Source organism: Gallinula chloropus (assembly GCF_964237585.1).
Source record: "Gallinula chloropus genome assembly, chromosome: 15".
Lineage (NCBI taxonomy): Eukaryota > Metazoa > Chordata > Aves > Gruiformes > Rallidae > Gallinula > Gallinula chloropus.
The window spans coordinates 4,010,626-4,036,606 of record NC_140100.1 but is presented as its reverse complement, the minus strand read 5'-3'; the positions used below and the strand labels follow the sequence as shown (position 1 = coordinate 4,036,606).

The following is a 25,981-nucleotide window of genomic DNA, read 5'->3' as shown; positions in this document are numbered from 1 at the left end:
GAGGGTTAGAAATGCCCTGCTTTATCATCTAGGTTACTCTAAGAACATAGAAGGTACGTGATATACAGCTCCCTCTCCCCAACCTCAGACCTGGCATCTATTCAAGACTACTGACATTAATTGTTTTTCTTAACTAGGAAATTCCTGCAGACTATTTTCTGTCTGCAAAACACACCCCACGCTTGAGCTCTGCTGCTGGGCCAGCCTCACCAACTGCCCTGCACACCAATGCCTGTGCTCAGCACCCCAGTTTGATTTACCCAAAACCCACTGTGGCAGCACGCCCCAGAAGCCAACTGGTTCCCAAAGCTTTTATTGTGGATGGCAGAGCCATCACCCACCCACCCACACATACACACACCCTCACACACTCACAGCCCAGAACAGGCACAGTTAATATAGATTAGCGAGGTTTACATGGAAGAATATTTAATCTGGTCAGGGAAGGAAGACAGGTCATCTGTGGGTTTATTTCTTAAATATTTCTCTCTACTCCAGAATGGTCTGTTTCTCACCAGAAAAAGTCCGATATAAATTAGAACAAAGGGAGGAGGTTGCTGGCAGGGCAGCCACAGGCATCCCTTGACCACAGCGGTCACGAGCATCCCTAGACCATGGTCCTGGCTCCACACAGCGCCGGACAGACCATGTCCCAGCATGGGCAGCATGCCTTGAGGGTAGCTCAGTCCCACCCAAAGTCCTGCCCTGTCATCTGATAAAACTTCATGTTGAAGGGTCTGTAAAACTCCCGCAGTCGCTGGACGACCTGCACGTCTATTTTGGGGTGCGGCCGCCCCTTGGATTTCCCCAGGCAGCGGGGCTTGCTGCCACCCTCCGGCTTCTTCAGGCAGGGAAAGCCCTTGGTCTCATTAAAATAGAAATGTTTGTCTGTCACCACTCTCTGGAGACCCAGAAAGTCCTGGACACGGCCCATCTCTCCAGCTGGGTCACTGACAAGCCTCTCCCCACTGACAAAGAGGAATTTGGAGAGAGGGAAGTACTGCAGCCAGTTGTCCAGGTGCTTGGCGTAGATCCCGATCCTCACCGCACTCCAGCTCGTGTCGATCAGTCCTGTGCTGACGTTTTTGAAGGCCAGGGCCTGAAAGCTGGGGATAGCAGGGTTTTTGGAGAGCGTCTGTGTGTAGTCTGAGATGGCCCGGGTGACGGGGTTCCTCACCACCACGATCAGCTTCGTGTCCCGGGACATGTTGTAGATGCGCCGGGGAGCCTCCTTGGTGACAAAGTAGCTGGGGGTCTTCTCCATCGTGATCTGCCCCTCCAGTGTCCGTGGCATCAGGCTCCTGGGGGAGAGAAAGGGACATGGTCAGGACTCAAAGCATAGCTGCTCCGACCTGATGCCATGACACAGATGAATGGGAACAAACTGTGAAACTCGGCCAGAAGAGACCACATACACCCCAGCTACCTGTGTCCTTCCCCTCCTGACAGACAGGCACACTGCCTTGTTACCCCCTTATCTTCAGAACCCTTCTTAGGAGAGCCCCTGCCTGGGTCTCTTCTTTCTTCAGCTCATCTTAGCCACCTCTTTGTCCCCTGCCATGGACCATCCCTGGAAAAGGAGTCCCCATCACTCTGTCCTGCCAATCAAGTGGTACCTGGATGCTCTCAGTCCCTCTCAGAGGTCCCACACTCATCGTGCTATAGCCAGCTGGGTGGGCTGGCCCAGCCACAGGCACCCATGGGTGCTAAGCAGGGTCACCCAGCCCAGGCAGGAACATGGGATGCAGATGCCCAGCAAGAAGACTGCCACCTCCTCTGCATCCAGATAGGAAGCTGTTATGGCCAGAAAAAGACTGTTTCCTTTTTTTTAAAAAAAAAAAGGCAGAAAAGCTCTCAGGGCTCAGCCACCCCCATGCGTAAAATCCACCCCCCTGATTGTTCCCTTGGGCACTTTAATGAGGCATTAATTGCCGGAGAAATTACCCAGGCATGTCACCCTATGGGCTGAAGGGAGCCAGTGGCTGCACAATGGGTTTCCTGCCACCAGCACAGGCACCTGCTCTAAAGCCCCTGAAGTCCCCTTTCTTGGGGGTGGACACAACCCTCAGCTGGCACACCACCAGCATGGCTCCCCGACACACACTGCCACCCCGCTGGTGCTGCTCCCCACCATTCCCTTGCTGACAAACAGTTCGGATGAGCCAGGGGACCAACAGTTCTCACTGTGCACCCCAGCCACGTCTTGCTCCCCAGCACCCTGCACAGGAGCCCTCACCCCACGTGGATGGAGCTCACAGTCATGGGGCTCATCTGGGATTAAAACAGCTTCGCTTCCTCCGTGCTGTCACAAGCCATGGTCCTCACCCCCTCACTGTGCTTGGGGCAGTGTGTACATTCCCCCTCCCTGGCCACATAAAACAGAGGAGTCTCTTGCTGAAAGCCCAGGGCTGGAGACACTGCTGGGAGCACAGCAGCATCCTGCTCCTGCACCAGCTCTGCTGTCCTCCCCACTGGGACAGCTGTCCTGGCACTGGCTCTGTCCTAAGCAGGAAGCTGCTTCCCCACAGGGAGGGGACATGAGGCTTAATACTTTGGGAAGTGACCAAACCACTTCTATAGTTCTTCTGAAGTAACACCTACGAGTGCACAGAAATACAGCAACACACAGAGAATGAGCATGTCCTTTGTCCCCTCCTGGGACTGTTCCTAGCAGATGGCAGAGCACTTAACCCAACAGGCAAGTGCTGGTTTGCAACGGGAAACTGAGGCACCAAGCAATGATGTGGCTTGTACAGGACCTGCTGTGAAGATGCCTACACCCATCCAGCCAACAAACATCCACCACCCTGATGCAGAGTCGCCTGTAAGGGTTAGCAAACACAGTGATCCAGCCTGAGCAGCTCCACACCCAGCAGCGTCCCAGCACAAGCTCCAGGGATCAGAAAATATCTTGGAAAAAGTACCAGGACACAAATATTAACTGGGACAAGGGGTAACAAGAAGGGAAAAAAAAATCAAGTCAAAGTTGTTTCACTTAACTGAGAGAGTTGGGACTGGGCAGACTTTCCTACAAGGACTTCCCATTTTGCCCAAACTTGGAAGGATTACGGTGTGAAAAGTCAAGGTTTCCCCCTGGGGTGTCTTCTGCACCCCTGTGCCTGCTTCACCCCACATCCCTCACCGTGGCTGAGTCCTGCAGCGGGGCCAGATGGGGCATTTCAGGGATCCCCATCCCGCTGCTCGGAGCGGGGGCACCAGCTGGTTGTGGCTGGCAGGGGAGCTGGGACCCTGAGGCAGGAGAGTACAGGCCACGCAGCAGCAGGGGCTGTGCTGTGGGGAAGCCAGGGCTCTGCCCAGCAGCATCTGGTCCTTATGTAATGGGAAAAGGCTTGAGGTTTCTGGGTTGGTTTTTTTTTTCCTCTGGATGCAGGAAAGAACACTTTATTAAAAGCATTTGCGAATGATGCTGGGCCCCGTACAACTCCCTCCCCCAAACAAGAGGCAAAACCCATTTGTGACATTCCCCTCCCTCCCTCCTTTTTCTTTGACAGCACCAGCATTTTCAAAGCTGCTCCCATCCCAGCATCCCTACCCAGCACCCTGGCCCCTCCCTTTGGTACCAACAGTGCCTGGACAGGCAGGATGGGTGGTTCCCCTGAGATTTTCCACCACCCCCCCCCCCCCCCCCCCCAAATAACAGCACACAGAGGGACTGATCTCTGAGATTCCCACTAGGAAGTACCTTCCCAAGCCAGGATCAGGCCCTTGCACCCCACACCCTGTCCCCTCTCTGCCGTGCTTGTCTGGAGCCAAGTGAAAACCAACCGTCCATCTCCAAACAGGGCTGTGAGCTCACCTCCACTGCTCACCTCCACTGCTTGGGCTTCCCCCACCCTGAGCTGAGCCAGCAAAGCTCGTGTAACTCTAATTACAGCCAGAAACCCGCCTTGGGGTTTGCCATGCTGCGTCACACAGCTTCTCTGGGCAGCTTGTTGGGGCATTTCTGCAGCACTTCCCCAGGTGCCACTGGGATTTCTGCACAGCAAAACAGCTCCTTCGTGCTGCTCAGCCGCCCAAAACCCTCTCTCAGCAAACACAGGCTTCAGGCCTAAAGCAGTCCCTCTCCTCAAGGGGCAATAAAATGTTTATTACCAAACAGCACACACTGGGGATGACGTGATCTGAGACCCCGGAGAGCCCACATTAAACCAAAGCACTGGGGTTTTTTTTCCACTGTGCTCCACAAACCAGCACCAACTTGACCACAGCTCAGAAATTCATGGTTGTGCTTAGTTTTCATAAAGCACAATGATTTGGGTTTGCTGCAGTTGCCATCACGGTGTTCCCAAGGACACAATCCAGAGAGGAAGCACATGAGGTACCCCTAAAACAGCGGTGCTCTCTGAGGGCACCGACACAGAGACCAACACGAGTCCAGATGCCCCAGCAAATGTTTCACTAAAATATTTTAGTGAAAGCCATTTTACACCCACTCCCCCTCTTCTTTTTTGCAGAGGGACAGCACTGACCAGGCTGAGCCCCACAGTGCTGAGGCCATCTGTAAGTGGTCTGCAGGGCAAAGAGGCCCCAGGACACCACTCACCATGGGCAGCCCAGGAGACCTACACCCAGAAGTTATCAGCACCTTCCCACTGGCTTCTCAGCAGCCAGGAGCAGCACCAATTTTAATTAAAGCCAACCACATCATCACAGCTAATTAAAACAGAACTCTTAATAAGAGCCCACGATAGGGCAGTGGCTCCCAAATCTGTCTGCACAGATACCACCAGAGCATCTCCCAAGCCTGTGGGCTGTGCCACGGGGTGCAGAGACCTTGCCCTGCCAGCATGGCCATGTGCTTGGTCCCTCACCCTGGATATCCCATGCAAACTCCCCCCCAAGGCTGGTCCATCAGAGCCACAAGCTCCACAAGCCAGAGCTTACACAACCCCTTGGACAGGCTCCAACACATATCGACAATCCTGTTCCCAACGGGGAGGAAAGACACACAACCAGGGGCTGGATGCCGCTCACTTGGCTGCAAACCCTGGATCCCACACTTGGTTAGTGTGGAGCCAACTTCTTGCTGGGGTCAGGGTGCAGTGGAGCTGGGTCCCAACATCATCCCAGGACCACATCAGGAACTGCAGCCTCCAAGCACTTAGTTGTGCAACACCTCCCCTTCCTCAGCAGCTCAGTCGCTCCCAACTACTTGCAAGATAATTATGCTATTTCACATTTTCATTAACTCCCTAATACTCTCCCCTAAATTACCCCAGTTAATTATTGATAACCCATGTCTCCCTCCAGATCTGGCTTAAACTGACAAAGAGCAGACCAGGATGCTGTTATGCTCCACTTTACTGCAAACGGTGGAAACTTTAATTAAGTTTAGAGTTAATTCTTATTGACCTTAAGAAGACACCTCAGGAATGCTAAGCATCATCTATGAGTAGGTGACGCTGCAAGGAAAGAGCAACTCAGCAGCCCCGGAGGGAGCCTGTATTTCAAGAGGACACCACATGCACAGGAGGAAGGATAAAAGTCTTTTACCTTTCTATTAAGCTGATAAACTTAAGTTTTTAATAAATAGTAAAAGTGGCATTTGAGAGGCATCAGGGATGGGGTTTCCTACATACAGCCATCACACATGTGGAACAGCTAACTTAAGGAAAATAGCAAAAATCAGAGAGGCATGAAAATTCTACTTCAGAGCCCCCCAAGTGCCATTATGGTTATCATTTCTCCAAGCTTTTCCTTTCTACCCACCCTGGTGACCCATCTTCATCCTCCTCTCCCTCCCCGAGCTGTGGTACCTGCTCACCTGGGCTGCAATCAGTGCTGTCCCACTCCGTGCTGCTCCCAGGCAGCCAGCCCCAACCCAACCCAGGGCTGTGGCTACCAGCCACCACGGGCTGAGCAGACAAGCTCATGCCTGTAACATCCCCTAATTGCTCCCAGCCAAGGTACCCCTCCAAGAGCTGCTGAGCCTCTCTAGGTCATCCTCTCTATTACAGTCAATGGGAAATTGCAGATTAGGACTGTTGCTCCCAGGGGCCCTCATTTAGATTAATTACCTCCTCTGTTGTGGTAGCAAGGTGCAATAACTTACAGGCCTGATAAAAATGCAGAAAACTGCATTAAATACAGATTAACAGTCATAGCAGGCAGGTAATCAAAGCAGACTTCAAAAGCCTGGCCTGACATAACTTTCCAGGGTTAATTGGTTCATGATTCCTCGACTCCAGGATGATTTTGTTGCAGACGAAGGAGAACTCCTCCCAGTACCGAGCTGGAAGCATCGAGTAATGGATGCATCTGTCAGAGGACAACCTCATTGATAAATAAGTCTCCAGACCAAGAACATCCCACGTGCTGGGGCTGGGGGAGGAGTGTGTGAATGAGCCAGGCTGGGGCCCAGGCCAGTGCTTTGCCCCACATCCAGCTGCTGAGCCCCCCACAAGTGGGCACCCCTGGCATGGGCTGTGTAGGGAGCAGCATCCACCTCCCCAGGGGACTTCAGAGAAGCATCCCTGCACTGGCGGTGGGGCAGGCTCTACCCACAGTTCACACCCCCCAAATAATAATTGCCAGGCAGTATCTTTAGCAAGGACACAGGTCCACCCTGTGCCAGGAGCAGGAAGGGACACCCCAGAACCCCAGATGAAGTGCAGGTGGGTGCAGCCTGGATCAAGGTTCCCGGGTTCTATGTTGTCACCAAAAGAAAAGGGGGGGGGGGGGGGAAGCCCCTCTCCATTAACATTAAAAAACAGGAGCGCTGACAAAAAAGAGCCCTGACAAAAGCAAGTGAAAGGCAAGGGGATTTCTGCCGGAGGGGACATGGCTGAGAGCTTTCTGCAGGGCCAAAGACAGTGACTCTTTCAAGGGGATAAGATGGGCGATGGCATGTGGGGGACAAAACCCACCGGGACGGCCCCGCTTAGCATCAGTCACTTAGCTCTGCTCGCCCAGCCCACCCTTGTCTGGGCAGGGGGCACCCACTGGCGTCCGGCTGCAGTCCCAGGGACCTCATCTCTCAAAGGCGGGGTGACAGCCTGCCCGGCACTGGGCTCAATGGGGGACAGAACCTTTTTTGTGTAAATGTAAAACAGTTTGGAACCAGGAGAGGGGGGACAAGGCTTGGGACAGATTTATCCTCTCCCAGCAGACACCCAGTACCACCCGGATCTGCATATGAATTGCCCCAGCAGGCTTATCTCACCCGGCGGGACAAGGCAGCCTTTGTGGCCCCACAGCAGCTATGAAGTTGTTAAACTGGAACCAGTTACACGGGCTTTAAGGTACTGGCCTTTTCCTTCAAGGCAGCTAAAATAGCAGCACCTTTGCTGGGAAGCAGGGTGTGAGAAAGCAGCTGGGGGGCTGGGATGTCAGGAGGGACAGATCCAGCCTTGTGTCCCTGCTCCCAGCTCTGCCAAGGAGATCCCAGTTGCCAGGGGTCACGCCAGACTCCCCCCCCTCCATTCCCCAAAGCAGGGTGGGGGGCACGTGTGGGCAGCCGTGTTCACCCCCACCCCAGTCACCTCCATCACCTCCTCTTCCCAGAGGAAGCGCTGGGGCATCTGTTGAACCTCAGCGCAAAGCAGGGAGGCTGAACAAGCCGCCCGGGAGCAAATTAGACCATGTTCTCTTTTTTTTTTATTCCTAATTACTGTGATCTTCCCCCTTTCCTTCCCCACTGCCCCTTCGGAGGAGGCAGCGGGTCCTGCCAGTGCCCCCCGGAGCAGGCAGAGCCCCCCGGGCACTTTCCATCCCAGGCTGCCTCCATTATTTTTGATTCTTTCACCGATTCAAAAATGTGCAAATGAGGCCGTGGCTTCCCAATCAGGCCTAGCCAGGAGCTAATTGGCTTTAAGCAGGGAAACCTGAATATGCTAATGATGGCAGTAACAAGCCCGTGATGCGCCTGGAAGGGGAGCCAAGCCCTCGGCTCAACGATCGGCTGACTCTGAGACACGTCAATTAACAACAAGGAAGATAATTTATTAATGCTCCTTTGCACCCCCCTCCCCGCCCTTTGCTCCTAATTACAGTTTGATACATGAAACACTGCAGAGGTTTGTGAGTCCTGTCGCAGCCCTGATCCCAGTGGCAGCATCCCTGGGCAGCCCCGAGCATCTCCTCCTGCCTCTCACCTGGGCAACGGCTCAGGACCATGACTGGAGGGTCTCCAGCCAATGCAAGGGACACCAAACCGTGGGGGGCAGGGTCCCTGGGCTGGGATTTAGCAAGGTCAGGTTGTAGAAGAGGCTCAAAGGAGAAGGGAGATGCCACTGCCCATGGTGTCCAAGCCCCCACAGGCCCTTCCCAAAGAGCACAGACCACAGAGCGTGAGGGAGGCAGCACTGGGATCTGTTGGGGGGCTCTGGGGAGGGCAGGAGCAAGAGATTTTTGCATTTGGCTTTCTGACCTATTTAGCATGAGGATCTGGGGGGTGCAGCCTGTGGAAAGGGGAGAAGCCCATTAGCATTTCCAATGGAGTGGCTGCTTTTGCAAGTCACCCGACACCCAGTTATTAACCTGATAAGAACTGGGGCCGTAGGGGAAACCATAGCTGCTTTGTCCACCTGCCCAAACCCCTGCGCACCCCAAGTCCCCAGCCCTGGCAGAAAGGCAAGAAGAAGGCCGTTTCCTCCCCCAACACCACAGGCAGCTGCACGCAGCCCCCCTGCTCACGTTCCCACCCAGACCCAGACCCGCTCCCCGCATTTGCATCGCAATCGTGCTCATGTTTATGGCTGGGGGTTGCAATTATGGGCAGCTCAAGGCCCTGAAGGTTTTTTTTCTTCGCATGGTTATTCCAGCGGGGTCGTTAAGGCCAAAGGGCTCCCGGTGAATGCACATAGCAGCATATGATTATGAAGGGCAGAAACCAGAGTTAATAAGGGCATGGCTCCTTCCCTGCCGGGGAGCGGCAGCGCTGGAGGAAGGGGCTGCTTGGCCTCTGTCAGTATCCAGAGGGTTGAGAGATGATCCCTCCTCACCCTTCTCCTTGGTGGAGCTACCCTGCATGGGGTCACCCCCAAAATGCAGAGCAGCTGAGCTCGTTGTTGACGTCTGCCAGGGACCCATCACGGCCAGCACTGCTCAGGCTCCCCTGTGCTCTTGCTGAAGGTGGTGCCCTGTGGCCAAGACACAAAGCTGTGGCCACCCTGGACTCCTGCTTGCTGTTGGAGCCATGGTCTGTGGCTACAGAAACATACATGGAGCACCCCGAGGTCCACAGGGACCTGCAGATCTCTCCCAGAGACAGGATGGTGCCACCTGCAGCCCTCAGCTACAGAAGGGGAACCTGAAACAAGAGCAACCTTGCGTTCCCAGGAGTGATTCTCACCTGTGACAAGTAAAGGTGTAGAATAACCACCAGTGAAAAGGCAGCTGAACCTGCCATTTGGGTTAGAAGGGGTGAGAAACAGGAACAGCAGCATGAATCCCCCAAAACCCTACAGAAATCACAGGCTGACACGTGCCCAGCCCTGGTGGGAGGCTGGGAGGGGGCCGTGCGCGGCAGGGGCAGGGCTGCAGCGGGCACACACAGCCCTCTCCATCCCTCCGGAATGAAGCGCCTCTGAACAGCAGCAATTAGAAATCCTCTTCTCTCAGCCCAGTCCCTGGCGTCCCTTTTGATTCCCGAGTCCCGGGGGCACGGGGACAGCCTGTGGCAGGTGTCTTGCCTGTGACCCGGGTCAATCGAGGGCTCTGATCTCCAAATGACCCTTCCCAGCAGTGAATATGTACCCGCGCTCAAACAGCTTGCAGATGAAGGAGCAACAGACTGGAGATGATTTATTCAGGAATTAAAGGTTCAGTACCCCTTTTAAAGGCTGCGCCTCGGCACTGTCAGCCTTCATTGCACACAATTAAAGGGGTTAGCTGCCCCAGTCCGCCACGGCCCTCCTCCCTTCCAGAGGAATGAAATCAAACAAAACCAACCCCCCCCTGCACACCCCTCACCCAGCCTCCGTCCAGTCCCTCCAGCGTGTGGTTGGGGGTACTGCAGAGGGACTTGCAAACTCAGCTCACAAGTGTCCCCAAGCTCCAGCCCTGGGAAGCTCGGGTCTCTGCCAGGGACCAGCTCTGTTCTGCCCAGGATGAAGGGATGCAGATGCTCGGTTTTCTCCCTGCTTGCAGGAGGGGATGCTTGGGGTGAGGGTCTCCACTTGGCTTGTGGCAGTGGCAGCCCCAGTGCCACCAGTGCAAAGCCCGTTCCTGCAGCTGGCAAGACGGGGAGGGCTTATTCTGCCTCCTCTTTATGCCCTCAGAGCATAAAGGCCCCCCCAGGGCCACCAGACCCACCCTGGACTGGTGGAGGAGGCCACCAGACCCCTCTCCACCTGCTCAGCTCCTTCAGACTCAGAGCAAGGAAGACAAGGGTCCCATGTAAACTCACACCAGCATAACTCAAACACAGGCTGGAGTTTCCCTCTCACACCTGAGAGGGGAGATAAGGATAAAAGCTGTTTTGGCTGCAGGGCCCAAGCAGCAGGAATTCAATGAAAAGCTTCCTCCCTTCTGTAGAAGAGAAAGGAGTCTGCTGGCAGCAGGGGCTGCTGATAATCTCTTTCCACGGCTGTAAATTTTCCTGCAGCCACCCCGGCAAGTAATCCAGCAGATTATTACACCTTTCAGCAGAACCAGCCTTTTAAATATGCTCTCCCCTCGCCATGCATCTTGTGTTTTACGACCTGACTTGCTGTCTGAGCACAGGGAAACACAAATTATGCTCTTCTGCAACCAGAATACAGGCACCAGTGACAAATTTTATACCTCTGGTAACTGGGATCCTTGGGCACTGCAATAAATAAGGGAAATTCGCTCTTAAAGCTGCACGGGGCTGTCAGGCTCCACATCGCTGCGGCACGACTGCTTGGGGAGGGGAAGGGACCCCTGTCCGATGCTCTGGAGAGCACCCCACTAACCCAGGAATTGGAAAGTCACATGAGAAGGCACACACTGCTTGGATGGGCACAGCATGATTAACAGGGACTAATACACTTCCATGGGGCAGCTGGTTTTTTAAGGAACAGTCGCTCCAGCACACTCCTGGCAGGCCATTGAGATGCCAAATTTATTGCTGTTTAAAAAAAATAGAAAAAAAACCCTATCCCTGAGATCACTGTAAGTGTGTCTGAGGGCTTTGTTTTCAATTACAAATGAAAAATACACATATTGGTTTTCACTAAATCATCCTCTCACAGCAACGAGGTGATCATTCTGGGTTTCCTAGCCAGACCAAGGAGAGCAAAGGAAGGACATAAAAAAGCCCACAATATCTCTTCTTTTTTTTCAGGTTTAAAGTTACGTTGGCATCAGAAGTGGGAATTCCTCCGCTTCCTAATGCTCAGGTAGGTAAAGGTAAAACCACTCTAGTTAAAAAGCAGTTCCTGAGAGAGAGACAAGAAAGCACAAGGACATCCAGGTCTCTCAGGTCATTGGGTGAGTGGTGCAACACCCACCCTGCCAACCACCTTCACCCTCACGGCTCCACCTCACCCCACGCAGCCAAACTATGGCTGGATGCTGCTTGGATGCTCCAGGGATGCTAAAGCCACATTCCCACCATGCACTGAGCACCACAGCTGTGCCCACCTCCACCCCTGAAGCTCCCCAGGAGCTCCCCAGGCATGGGGCTTCCCTGTGCAACCTCTGCAATGCACAAGCAGGTTCTCCTAAGGATCTCTGTGCCCATGGGCAAACAGGGCTTTTCTCTTCCCGTGGCACCTGCTGCTTTTAGGAGGAGACAGAAATAACAGGAGTTATCTGGTGGGTGCACCCACACCAGCCATTGCACCAAGGTGCAACACACAGGTTTGAGGCAAACCCCTCCAATATTTCGGGTGCATCCCTCCTCCCTCTCTGCCCTGTGGTGCCACAGCTGCTGCAGGTGGTCCCAGCTCACAAGCGGTGCCAGCCTGAGCCACAAGCTCTCAGCTCATTAGCTCAGGCTAATTAGCCAGGGTGCAGCGCCAATGGCAGGACCTGCACCGCCCTCCACAGTGATGGGTTCCCAGGTCCATTCCTTGCCTCGATCATTGGGGTGCAGGCAAAGGGCATCCCCAGCAGCTGGGCCAGCCCTGCCCAGCCCCGGGGAGGGTACAGGGGACAGGAGCCCCACATCAGACACCCCAGTCCCAGCCCTGTCACAGGTGCAGGAGCAGCGGGAGCCCACGCAAGAGAGGAAGAAAGGAGGAACCCACACATGTCTGCCAGAGCGAGACCTTCCCGCTGGCTGGTGAATTGACAGCTGCTTTGATTTGATTAGCAGATGCTGACGAGGCATCGAGACAAGTCCCCAGAGCCATGAATAATTTCAGTGTATTTGTGTTTATTTGATCTCAGTATGGGGCTGGCCCCACTGCCTCGCCCAGCCCTGGCCTGGACCCTCGCAGAGTGATGGGGAAGGGGCTGTCGGGCTCTCCAGATGGTCAGTCACTCCAAGGCCACCACTGGCAGGGCTGGCAGTCCCCTCAGGCACATGCTCTGGGGAGGAAAGAGCCCTTTTGCCGCGCTCTTCACTGCACCTCCTGCACAGCCATCCCACCGGGCTGGGGGTGAGGAAGGACCCCCTCTCCCAAAAGCTTTCAGGGAATAGAAAAGTTGCCCCAGCCTCATGATTTTTGACATAACCCATTCTAACATTTTCAAGTCTTTTTTACACGTTTTCCTTTTTTATATGGACAAAAATGGGAACTTAGCACTGTCTGGTTCCTGGAACAGAGGTGGGATCAGAAGCCCTGTGCCACGGCCACCAGGTTCTGCTGGCACCACCAAGGATCTATGCTTGTTGAAAGCAACTCATTCATCTCAGAGTAATGAATTTGCCATAAACCCCCGTGGTCCAACACACAAACCTACCAGGAGTTTCCTCCAAACCAGTGTACTCAAGCACTGCACCAGGTATTGAGTCTCTGATCTCTCCCTCCTCTGCTGGCTGGCTGGTATGGGGCCTGGGATAGCTCTCCCTTTCCCCCAGCCTGAAACTGGGCAGCCAGTGGAAAATGCTACTGACAGAAGAGATCAAGGAATGTGATGCCCTGGGGATGCTCAGCTCCTCTGCCTCAGCACCATGGTGTGCTACAGCACACAGATCTGGCCAGGGCTGAAGAGGGGGGGGGTCTGAGCCCAGGGCAGGAGTGAGATTCCTCTTGTGGCTCCTCCTGGGTTGGCTTTGGGAGAAGACAACCCAGCACCATACTCAGCAGGCACAGCCCTTGCCATGATGCTGCTGGGGGTCCCTTCCACATCCAGTTTATAATTGCACTGGTTGGATCTGATGACTTAGAAATTGAAGATGCTCTGAGTGAGGTGAGATCCCGACCCCCATCATCAGAGCAACACCGCTCCCATCACCCTGTACTGATCTAGCACATGGTGAGTCAACCAACTATGTTTCACAGAAGCTTCTGCAAAAGTGCTTTCCCAGCCTGTCTTTCCCCTACTGAACAGGTCCTGCTCAAGGTTTCAGCTTCAACTAACCACGAGTCATTCTGAAATGCATCCAAAACTGTCTCCTTTCTACCTAAGAAAACATAAATCAGTCCTTGCTCGTGAACTGGAGCCAGGTCTGAGGTCTGCAACAAAGCCATGGGGATCCATCAGCAGTTTCCAGTGACACTTTTAAGCTCTCTTGGCTGGACCCACAAAGGTATCTGGGAACCTAACGATCACCAAAATTGCCAGGAACTGTGCCTCTCAATCCTCCTGTGAACAGGATCCCCTGCTTGCTGCCACCCCAGCCCTCTGAAGGAGAACCAAGCTGGTGGCCTGTTCTGCCCCAGCCCCCTGACCCTCCATCCCAGCCTGTCAACACCTCATCTTGCCAGGAGCATCCCCCCCATGCTGCCTCTGCATGGGGGTACCCTGTGCCCTGCAGCATCAAAACCCTTCGGCACCGGATACCCTCGGCAGCAGCTGCTGCTGGCACCGGTGTTTGAGCAGGAGGCTGCCTGCAGCGAGAGGGGACAGAAGGGGGTACAGGAAGGTGACAGGAGCCAGCAGCACCAGTCCTGCCCTCGCTGCGTGGTGCTGGACCACCCCACCTCTCTGCTCTAAGCAACCAGCAGCTTCAACACACAGCCCAAAGCGATGTGTGCGCCGCGGGGCTTGGCCCGAGGGAGGCAAAGCACCATATTGGTGCCATTACCTGAGTTTAGACAAACCTCTGCGGGTGCCTGGGATGGGTTCAATAGCTGACAGATGAGCAGCAGCATCTGCAGCATCAGCTCTTGGCTGGCACATAGGGACACTCTGGGGGGCTCGGGCAGGGAGCAGATGTCCTGCCAGCATGGAGCCCCACGAGCTGCTGCAGGTGTGGGGCAGTGGAAACATGCTGAGGTAGCAGTGCTGTGACCACAGACTCATCCCCCTGCAGTCTGCAGCCAGGCTATGGGCAAGATCCAGCCTTTCCCATCTCCCCAGTATTGCTGTAATGCCTTCCACAGCTTGAGCTGGTGATTGAAGAGCTGTTGCCTGCCTGGCCCTGGCAGGAGGCATGGTTCACACCACCATGGAACAGCAGGTTACCCCCAGGTTAACCCATCCAAAGGCAATGGTTACCCCTGATCCCCCAAGACAGCTGCCAGCAAGAAGGCAGGGATGGAGGAACGACTGCCCAGCCCTCCTACTCACTGCCTTCCCCAGTGAGCAGGGTGAGGGAGTCCAAACTGCATCTGAAAGGAGAGGGGTTTCATCCTGCAGCTGGAGAGCAAAGTTCAGATGGGGCCTGAGAGCCCCATGGCAGGAGCAAACCATCCCCTTGTCTTCCCCTCCCCCAGAGTGGAGGTCGTGATTGCACCCATCAGCCCAAACCCCCGCATCCCCCTAGTCTCTGCAGGGAGGGAGGGGGCTTTGGGGGTTGACAGGGGCAACCTTGACTTAACCCCCCCTGTACTGGTCACCATCTCTGCCCCTGGCTGGTTTCCTCCCCCCAGCAGCTCCCGGCTCTCTGCAAAGCACATGCTACATGCGTGACAGCTCACGACAGCTCCAAGCTAGAGGGGCCCATGTGCCCTCTCCGCCACCATCCCCAGTGAAGCCCAGAAACAGGGTTTGTTTGCTGTCTGTCTCGGCCTGAACGCTGTCACGCTGCCCTTGTTGCAATGGAAAATGCATCCAGTTTTCCACAGAAACAAAAAAAGATTCCCCATCTGTGTCAAATTTGTACTACAGCCTGGGGGAAGATGGGAATCCAATTTAGCTCCTTTTTTTTTTCTCTGCTATCAGAAAAAGCCCTGTTTCCTGGCAAAGAGCAAAGCAGATCTTCATCCCAGGGCACAGCAGCGACATGAGCCACCGCTGCTCGTGTAGCCGAGCTGCTCCGTGCCATCCCATCCCATGGCATGTGCAGAAACACCAGCAGGAGCTGGGCAAAGGGGATAGGGAGAGGAGCCCTGACACGCAGCTCGCAGCCGTGGGGCAGCTGCCAAATGGTTCTTCTCCCTGACAACCTGCTCAGCCACTTCCATGTGTGTGCAGGACTTCTCCCCGGAGTCGGCAGCACATCACATGGGACCTAATAACTGTTTCCTTCATAGATAAGGGAGAAGCCTCAGAAATCCAGCCAAGCCCCGGACAACAAGGCTTCAGGATGCTGAGGATGCTGATGGGTGCCCAGCAGGGTAGCAGCCCATCCCCCCCATCCCCTCGCACAGCAGTTCAGCTGGTCCCCAGGCGAAGGAAATCCCCCACCAGGGAGGGAGATGTGGGTGGATTATGCACTTTGCTGGGGGAAAAAGCCCAACAGAATAGCTGTTGCTCCAGCTCTAGGGAAAGGGGCCTCAGAGGCATCAGGAAAGTGCAGAGGACGCAGGGGTTCCTCCAGCCCCATGCCAAGCCATTGGCAGCTCCCTGCTGCCCATCACCCATGCTGGATGAGGCCAAGGTGCCTGGGTGGATGGAGATGGAGGGGCTCCATCCAGAGCTCAGCAAGGTCAGGTCTCTTGCCCTGGCGTCAGTGCTCCCCTTGCCCTCCCTCTGGCAGGAACAACTGGGAGTTCTCTAACAAAACATTTCTCCACTGGAAAAGCATTGGTTTGTGGCAACTAGAGCTGTTTGTGGGAAAGGACTGGATTTTGATTATTTTTAGCCTGGCTTCCTAAGGAAATGTGGCTTAAGCAATCACACGGTCTGTCTGCCTGTCCGCCCAGCTGTCTGCCCGTCTTCCCTCAGCCACATCTGATCCTACCGGACGATTCCAGACGGATTTGATGGGGGACAAGGATCAAAAATAGGAAGTTTGCACATTTCCATCAAAAGCTGCAGCCGAACGGCAGCTGGGATCCTGCCCTCAGCTCAGGACAAAGCGACTCCAGTACAGCCCAAAACTCAGCAGCCCCATCCACACCAGCTATGCTGGGCTTCAAGCTCCCCAGGTCCCACTCAGCACCAAGGTATTTGGGTGGCCAGCGCTGCAGAGGAAAGAGAAATCTGCTCCTTGCAATTAAAATCCATTTGCAGAAGTTGGAAAGACACTCAGTAATCTCCCCCTGAAGCAGCTCTCCGGGCAGAGCCACGTTTGGCTGGCACCTCTCACCATCACACTGGGCACAGCAGCATTTCTAAGCAGGAAAGTCCTTCCTGGAGCCAGGGGCTGGGCTCTGCCAGGTCTTGGGCATCAGTTAATAACAGCAGCTAGCCCAGACACCTTAAGGGTCGCAGTTCTGACCCCACAGCCCAGGGTAACACTGACCTCCAGGGACAGCTGCTAGCGGCACATCCCAAAACTGCCTTTTTCATAAGGAAAAACCCAAACCAAACCAAAGAGGAAGCATCCCAGCACGCTCCAGCCCCACGACGTTTGCCTATCTCACTGCCACAGCCTCTCTTCCTAATGAGACCACCCTTGGATCAGGGAAATCACCACATCCACTGCCTTTGGATGGGTTAAGCTGGGGGTAACCTGCTGCTCCATGGGGCTGCTGCCTGCCTCCACAGCACCACCTCTGCAGCAGGCAGGGCAGAGACTGCAGCAAGGAGAGGGCACTTCAGCAAAGCCCCAGGCTCGGGGCTTCAGGAACAGGAATTCAAAGGCTACATTCCTTGCTCCCAAGCTGTTATGTGTCGCTGCATTTATTCAGGACAGACTGAAGCCCTCGGAGGCCAGTGGCACAGCAGAGGCTGAAGCACAGCAGCTGGCAGAAGCAGAAAGCTGCACCCCAGGAGTCTGTAAAGGGGAGTAACTCCTGCACTGCCTCTCCCACTGACACCACGATGATACTTCGGGCTTGGCTGAACTGGTGCTGTTTCCAGCACTAAACTTGTAATGCGCCTCCAGGAAGCAACAGGCTGATTTTCTTTTCTGTGTTTAGATATTGGGAAGTCGATGCCCAGCCAAGGTGGTGCTCCCAAGAGCTGAGCCAGCACGCTGCCACTGCCACAGCTCACAGGCAACCCCCGGACACTGCCCAGCCCTGCCCGGTGGCAGAGCGAGGGGCAACCAAACCTTCAGCCCCTCTCCTGGCTCACAGCAGACAGAGAGGTACCTCCATCAACAAATGTGGTCCAAACCAGGGCTGGGCATCAGAGATTGCAGTGCTGCTCTCCCAAACCTGCCGAGAACTCAATGTCATCCCACCAGCGTTTGCTGGGGCCACAGGACCACACCAGTGGTCCATGGTTCTGCCCCATGGAGATGCTTGGGGTTCCATCGAGCTGCCCCTGTAAAGCCAGACGGGTCCCTGCCTCTCTTTTACAAGCTCAGTGGCTCCTCAGGAGCCCGAGACCACCGTGTCTCTGCCTGGACCACCAAGGCAGGGCAGGAGGAAATGCTTGTCTGCCCTCAAGCCACATTTTGCTGCTGGAGCAGAAGCCTCAGGCTGTGAAAGCCGGCAGCTCCCAGCCGCTGCTCCTCCAGAAGTGACCGGCCCCCAAGCACCGTTACCCAGCATCCCTGGGGACTGATTTAGGGCAGGAAGCACAGGCAGCCCTACAGCAGCCCACCCTCTGGTGTGGGCTCTCTTGCATCTCATTCTGGGGCTGCCTGTGTGGATTCTCTGGTGTCTAATGCTGCGGGTGCAGCCCCTCCTTGGACAGCATCTCTCTGGGACAGGACTGGAGGGGCCATGCATCCCCCACCCTGCTTTGGCTGTAGGTTTTGCCCCTAAATTCATCAGCAGTAAAAGATTTCTATAAGCCCCAGAGGCCATCCCACCTCAGAGCCTGGCAGAGCAGGGAGGGTGCGAGGCACAGCACGTGATCCTGAGCAGAGGCCATACCTGGCACTGACAACATCTTCCCCGGGCTGTGCCCACAAACAAACAGCAACTCCCAGGACAGGTGAGAACCTAACTCCTTTCTTTAACCCAGCCCGTTTTTCCCTGGCAGCACCAGACAGGCTGGTGGCCACCTCCTGTGCTTCTGTAATGACCTGCAGGACAAACTCTATTGGACCAGCTGAAATACATGGGAGGACCACAGCCTCCTGGCACTCTGGAGACATAAAAACCCAAGAACCGTGTTCCTATGAGCACCTCACTACCCCAGAGCCCAGCATGGGACCACATGGACACTTGCTCACCCACCTACAAAGCACTGGGAGCAGGTTGATATAGCCGGTGAGAAAGGAAGCAGTAATTCCACCAGTCAAGAGACTGAATCTATTCCTCATGTCCTACAGCATCAGCGCATTAGCATCCTTAACCAGACACTTAGATATCTGGGTGATGATGGATAGGTGGAGGGATGATGGATGGAAGCACACAGCTAAACAGACAGATCGATCCCGCATCCCTGGCGGCTTTGTGAGAGCTGAGGTCTGCACTGAACGTCTGGACAGTGAGTTAGGGCTGCAGAGCCGGAGAACAGGCAGAGCCAAGCCCACACCAGGGCATGCAAGCTGTAAGACAGGCTGTAGTCAAAGCACCAGTAACATCAAGGCTTGTAGCAGCTGATGGTCAAGAGCTTCAGCAACAGCTGCTGCTGAGCAGCACTGCAGACCCCAGCCATGAACACAGTAAGTGTAGCAGCACAACTTGGGCTGCTGTCTGCCAATACCCAGCCTAGGAAATCATCAAGTGACAGTCATGGAAACTGCCCTACGCAGCTAATGGGACAGTGGGCATCAGGCACATAAACCCAAAGAGCCAGCCCAGCTCTCCTGCCACCATCCCTGTCCTGTCAATCAGCAACTGCAGCTGAAGAGCTGACCCATGATGAAGCACAGCACTGCCAGCACCCAAGCTGAGCACCCAAGCATCCACAACAGCATCAGCTTCGTGTGATCTTGCAGAAGGGCTGCTCCAGCCCGGCGGGACGCAGCCTGGCCTCTTCACCACCATCTCTGCAACTGGGACCAGCTCCCAGAGCAGCACAGAGCTGAACTCCTAGGGGGAGCTGACATAGCCATGGTGGAGCAGTGATCAGCCCACCGCTCGCCAGCACCAGCGTATTGCTCCACGGGTGTCCCCTGGCTGGGTCCCCAGCCACCGCACAGCTGCATCAACAGGCATTTACCCCCCAACCTCCACAGCCACACTCATGCCAAGCAGCATCTCTTAGAAGTAGCCACAAGCAGAGCAGAGCAAGGGCCGGACCCCAGAGCCAGCGCTACACCAGCCAGGAGCAAGGCGCTGACCCCATGGCTCCGGCAGGATCACCCATGGAGCAGGGCCCCGGGCAGCTGGCGATCCCAGCAGCCGTGCGGGCAGAAAGCGAGCAGGCCTCTCGCACGGCCTGTGTGTCCCTGGGAGGCACAGGGGAAGCTCTGTGGCCCACAGCAGCTGCTGCAGAACCACAATTTTCTCTTTCTTTACCCTTTTTGAATGCAACAGAGGGAAAATCCGGGGCCGTTGGGAGCACAGTGAGCTGTGGGGGGCCAAGGGGCGTTCCTCCCAAGGCGCGTTCAGCTGAGGGCCAGCACTCCTGGGAACTCCAGCTGCTCTGTAAAAGCAGGGAGGACACTGGGAGCTTGTTTGCTGCTGGACTCACGCAGGGTGGGACGCTACAAGCTGACAGGAGCATTCTCCAGAGCCCCCCACCCTCCGCTGACTCAGCCTCTGGGGTGCCACCACAACACAACCCCTCCCCTCAACCCGTGGGATATCTTCCTCCCATGTCCTTGTCCCCATGTCTGCAGTTGGCAGGGAAGACAAGGCACCCACGGGGTTGACCCCTCGCTCCCCCCAGCTTTGTGCCTGTGATCCAGTTCTGATCCCCCTAATGCTGGGACTGGTGGCTGTGGCTGCAGAGGGGGAGGCTGGAAATCAGGTAGCTGTGCTTTGGTGTAGTTTACTCTGAAGCCAATCAAGGGCTGCTGGAGAGCACTGGCACAGTGTCCAGCATGGGAGTGACTCCCTGCTCCATGCCATGGCTCAGAAAGCACTGGCTTAAAAGCCTCCAGGAATGCAGGGGGTGGTATGAGGAGGATGCTGGGGGATCTGGCCAGAAACCCCAGCTGTAGAGTGGGGACCCAGGCAAAGCCGGGCTCTGGGTGTGGGTGAATGGCAGCGTGAGCTGCCCTGCTGTGGGGAGCCATGAGGTCCCCAGGATCAGTCAAGTCACACTCCTGTGGGGTGCCGCCACTCCAAAAGGACCATGCACAGAGGCACACCCTTACCACAGAGGTGCGAATGCCGGGTTTACGCTGCCTGACTTGGCAAACACCTGAGCACACTGCATCCTGCTGAACCCCCGGGAGCTGCAGGGTCCCACCAGACCCATGGACCCACAGGACGCTGCACCAACGAGGAGCCCACAGCGTGCCGGCGGCTGGTGTCCCGATGGGAGCTGCCCACGGGCAGATGGATCAGGCCACCTCTCCTGCTGCGCAGATTTTCCACCCCACTGTGTAAGGAGGAAATGCAGAGCACATGGCAAATTAACCCCTGGCTGTCAGCAGTGCTTGAGGGGACACCGAGGGGCACTCAGGCCCTCAGAGCTGTGGTGGAGGTAGAGCAGCCCTGAGAGGAGATGGGTTTGGGACCAGGGTTGGTCTGTGGGCATAAGCAGAGCTCTCCTCCCAGTGACTGTGCTGTACCAGGCTGGGCTTGCTCCCAACTGCAATGGGAAAATTAAAAGCAATGGGTGGAAGGAGAGAGGTGCTGGCAGTGGAAAGGGATGGCACTGAGCGGCCGCTGACCGTGCTCTCTCTGCCAGGTGCCCTCCCTGCTCACCCAGGTGCTCTGCAGACCAGGGGGACGTGCGGGATGCTGACAGTGATGCTGTGTTTATCCAGGCTCATGCCACTCACTAAACTCATCTGTCCTGCTGCTTGACACCACAACTCAAACCTCACTAGCAGATAAAACAGATCTATTCTAATCTGTCAGCAGAGGCAGGGCCCTCACCCAGCTCAAGTTCCCTGAGCTCGTCTTCACAATCACTGGAGTCAAAAAGATGCAGAAAAAGCACATGTAACCGAGCACCCCGAGACCCACACATGAGGATGAGCCCACAGCAAGGGGACTGGAGCAGCTCTGCCTGAGCTGGCAGCTGGAGCAGCTCAGCACAAGGAACGGGCTCGCCGTGGGTCGCACAGGTCTACAGCACACCCAAAAATAATCATAAAAGAAAAAGTGTGATGCACTGGCTGGGGTAGGGCCACGTGCACGTCACCCCGTGCCAAGAGGGGATAAAGCTCCCATTTTCTCCGTGGCATCTGACTGGATCACAGCTTCCCCCAGTCAAACGTCTCAATGGTGAGAGGGGCACACGCTGTGAGGGCTTCCCAGCCGCCTTATGACAGCACATCCGTAATTCATGTGGGTTTGTGCCTGACTGGCAGGCAGCGCCCAGCCCCGGATGGGACCTCCTGCCTGCAAGTGGCACAGCCCTCAGGTTTCCCATCCCCATCCCAGGGACTGGTCCAGCAAAGCCTTGGGACCACAGGCACTGCGGTATGCAGAGATGAATTTAGGGGGGAGGATGGGCCGTTCGTGTTGCTTTGTGCTCCATTTTCCAGGGTTGTGGGAACGAATGGAGCCCATCATGGGGCTCCTGCAGGCACTGGACATCCCTCTGTCTGCTTGTGATTGAATCAGCCCCTCGGATGCATAGACAGGTGGATGGACAGACAGAAAGCACTGGTTGTTTCCACTTCAGAAAGAAGCAACTGGAGGGATGCTCTGTCCTGGGGTTTGGGGGAGTCCCTCTGCATCCTCACAAAGGATACCCTGCCTGCTTGGAGTGCTTCTCCCAGGAGTGTCTGCCCACGGACCCCCACCAGCATGGGCTTTCTGTGAGGACAAGGAGCAACACTGTGCCAAGGTTCCACCAGAGTCGAAGGTGCCACACAGGGACACGCTCGTGGCCCAGATGAATTCAGCTCTTGGATAACGTTTAATGTTGGGGGGAAAAAATAGTTCTGAAAAGAGCAAACTGTTGGCTTTTTTTCCCCTGCACATCAGTAGCTTTAAAGTAAAAAACACAAAAACAAAACAAAAACTTCTTCAGGCATTTCAGAATACTTTTTTTTTTTCTACTTATTGTGAAAATTTAGATCAGAAAACGTGTTGGGTAAAATATTCAATTCCCCACAGCCTGGAGAGCCTCATCAAAAATCCATTTGAAGTATTGCTCTCAAATCCCTCATGGCAATGGGATATTTTAGGGTCAGTTAAACTTATTATTCACTCAAGATTTTCTTTCAGGTCCCTGCATATTTCAAACAGATTTTCCCCCCCATCTCTAGCCCAATTGTGTTACAAAAAAAGCCTTTTCCCTTTTTTTTTTTTTAAAGAAAAAAAAAAAAGTTGTCAAAAGAAAAGATCCTAATCAGAAACAGCTTCCGGAGTCTGAAAACCCGCTACAGTTTGTACTCCTTACCAAAAAACCTGACACTTATCTCCAGATCCTCAAATCCCTCGACTTTTAAAACACTGAACGGAGCTGTGCTTGCAAACAAAGAATTAAAGCAAACTTGGGTTTCTTCTTGGTGATCCAGTTTCCTTCAAACAGGGCACATCATACACAGATTTGGTTTTAGTTCACACCTTCCACTGCGCAAGGGAAGAAAGCGGCGGTCAGGAAGTGCCACCTGCATTGTTTCTAGATAATTCAGGATTTCCAACTTAAGGTAACTGTAATTTCTGCTACTACCATCCCTCTTCCCTCTGAGGATGGTTTTTAATAAGTAAATAAAAGACAGACCACCTAAAGAATACCTTTTTTTGTCACTTCTGAAGCGTCCCCACCTTTGTTCGGAGCACAAGAGCTCTGCTGGCAGCACACAACACCCAAGAGGGGTCATCTCCTAGGTCAGTGGTACCTGGACTGGGGTCAGCAGGATCTGTCCCTGAAGAGACCACACACCCACCCTGAAAGGAATCTGTCTGGTGTGAAACAACACGTTTTAGACAAAATACACCACCACCGATTTATCCAACCAAAACAAACTTGACAGCCAATTATGAGGTTCTCAAGTACCCCCAGATCAGCCTTCCCTACAACACAAAAGCCTGTTTCTCACTCAGACCTCCCCAGTTTGGAAACACCAGCCAAAGCAAGATTTCACTTGGAAGACTAATGCTTTCTTTGGTAAATAAGTAAAGTTGCAGAGTCCTGCTTTGAAGAAATCTAAACTTTTGACCACAACAAATAAAAACCTGGATTCCCCACTGACTGGCAAAGGGCTTGCCTTTACATCTTCCCAAAGAGAAAAGCCTTTCTAGAGAAGAGATAAATCACAGACACAAAGCAGCTCCTCTAACTACCAGGGATCCTCAGGAAGGTGTGAGCCTGGGTCATTTCCAAAGCCAGCCACATACCTGCAGAGTCCCAACCTCCCAGACCTAGGAAGCTGGCTGGTTGGTCATGGCAAAGCACAGCTTCTTTCACAGCTGCAAACCTCTCCTCTCCTGTCCTGGCCAGTAATATTGCACACTCAGCATTTTCCATCTAATTTTGGCACTTCCAGATCTTCTTGGAAACCTGGGGAGAAAGAAGCACCGCTAACCTCACAAGAGGTCAAACACCAGGATGGACCAGAGGATGCCGGATCCTGCCTGCTGCAGCCTGGTCCCTGTCCTTACACCACCACCCTAACCATGCCCTGAGCCTGCAGCAGCACCTCCCCATCCACCTCCCGCACTAATTCATTCCGCTGCGCTCACCAGCTCCTAGCATCCCTGCCCTGGGATGCAGGGGTCAGCCTTACAAATCACTGGCTGCTCTCTGAAAGATGTTCGATGTTTACACCCCAGATAATAATTTCCCAAATTTATGAAGGCTGCAGACAATATTAAGAGCTCTACCCGAAGCCAAGACTAACGCAGCCAACACAGGAGGCAAATTGAGCAGAGAGGAAAAGATTGCAAGTGCCCATAATCTTGCTCCAGAGAGCAAAGACTTTACAAATTATTAAACAGTTCTTAGTATTTCCAGCCATCTGGCCTGCATTTCTCCATTTACTCAATCAGACATATGTTGCTTTTATCCCAACCACTGCCAGCTCTCCCCTGCTCTCTGAAAACATGTGCATCCTCCACTCCCTGCTCATTTTCAGCTCAGCACAAAGCAGAGGCTGCGAGTTCAGCACCGCGCAGGTTTTTAACAAGTGAACATGCCTGTTAGAGCCAGTTCCACCAACAGATTTCTCCCACTTGTACCTAAACATCAGAGCTTGCACAAAAAAACAAGGCAGCTCTGGCAGGCTGAGATGTGATTTCAAGTTGGGAACCCCACTGCCACAAAGCAGCATCACTCAACCAAAGCCAATGGCATCCTATTGATTCGTGCCAGTCAGGGTCTGGAAGCAGAGATCTCCTCCAGCTGTGAAGGTGTGGAGGACCAGAGCCCACAAAAAGTGTTTTATCTCAGATCTCACACTGCTCTTCAACCCTACAACACACAGGGACCAGCAACAGAACTGCAAATAACAGATAGAAAGGGAGAAAGGGGAACGCTGCACTGCTCCAGTAATGCAGGCTCCCACTGCCCAAGCCAACAGCATCACCCTAGACCTCTACAGTCTTCAGAGAGCAGGAAAACAAGGAAATCCAGTGGTCTGTCCAAGGATGGCCAATGTGTCACAAAGGTGTTGCTCATGGGAAGAGACCTACGAGCCACAGAGTTTGTTTCAGAGCTGCAATCATCACTAGTAAGATGACAGAGCTGTTGGTTGAGATCAGACTTAACTTCCACCAAGGACGAAAGCTCCAGCCCTGGCTCTTTTGCTACCTGGAGATGACTGCTTTTCCCACAGCACGACTCTCCTCCTCCAGCAGCCTGCAGCAAAGCACGTCTTCAGCTCCACATCAACTTCAACCGCACGCTCCTCTTCCAAGGAGGCTCCTCTGAAGACAGCCCTTCAAGCAGGAGCAGCCTCCTCGAGTCCACAACGGGGCAAGGAGTGAATTACATTTAATTACATACTGTCCAGGGTCTTAAGTATCAGGCCAAGTGTTACCAGATGTGCAGGGATCTCTGTCAAAGCGATCTGCAGGCCTGAGTGCCTGCTCGGATATTTAATATGTTGGTATCTGGGGTGTGAGGGTCAGAGACGGGGTTTTCCATGCAGATGTTACAAATCTTTTCTACTCTTTACCGTCACCTTTTAATAACACCATAAATCATGAGGCGCTTCTCAGGTGACCACGGTAATTGCCCATTTGTGTATGTGAGCAAGGTTATCGGGGCTCTTTGCTTCCAGCAACGGAGGCCCGCTGGGAGCGTGCTCCGGGGTTCTGTGTGCCCCATCTCTCCTTCCCCAAGTCATCTCTTGGCATATGTGCTTCAGATGCACCGTGGCAGCGCAAGAGAAAGGCGAGTAACTGATACAGGAAGATGAAAACAAAAGGTTTGGATCAGCCTGTTCCTAATGCGAGCCTTGCTGCTCGCAGCCCTTTGATTGCAGCAGGAATAAAAGATGGAAATTCACTGGAGGCAAAGGAATTAATTAAAAGGAGAATAAAGGAGCATCAGTCTGTTGGAGTCCTGGCATCAATTCCGAGACTGGTTTTGAAGTGGCAACAGTTTTACTTGTTCTTTAAAGCCGTTGTTCTACGTCCGGACTTGGGGAACTAACGTGCTGCATGCGCAGTGCCTGATGCTAGCAGCTGTCCAGGGACCA

The 25,981-nt window shown here is 54.2% G+C and overlaps 1 protein-coding gene across 1 annotated transcript in view; it reads right to left on the bottom strand.

Annotated features, from left to right (window-relative positions):
* Positions 1-682: 682 nt before the first annotated feature.
* The window catches only part of HS3ST6 (heparan sulfate-glucosamine 3-sulfotransferase 6), a gene marked incomplete at both ends in the record, with an annotated part of 37,965 nt that continues 12,666 nt past the window's right edge, over positions 683-25,981 (bottom strand). The window contains one exon of the mRNA XM_084271150.1: positions 683-1,301. Within this exon, the coding sequence (XP_084127276.1) occupies positions 683-1,301 (619 nt within the window). The remainder of the gene's footprint in view (positions 1,302-25,981) is intronic.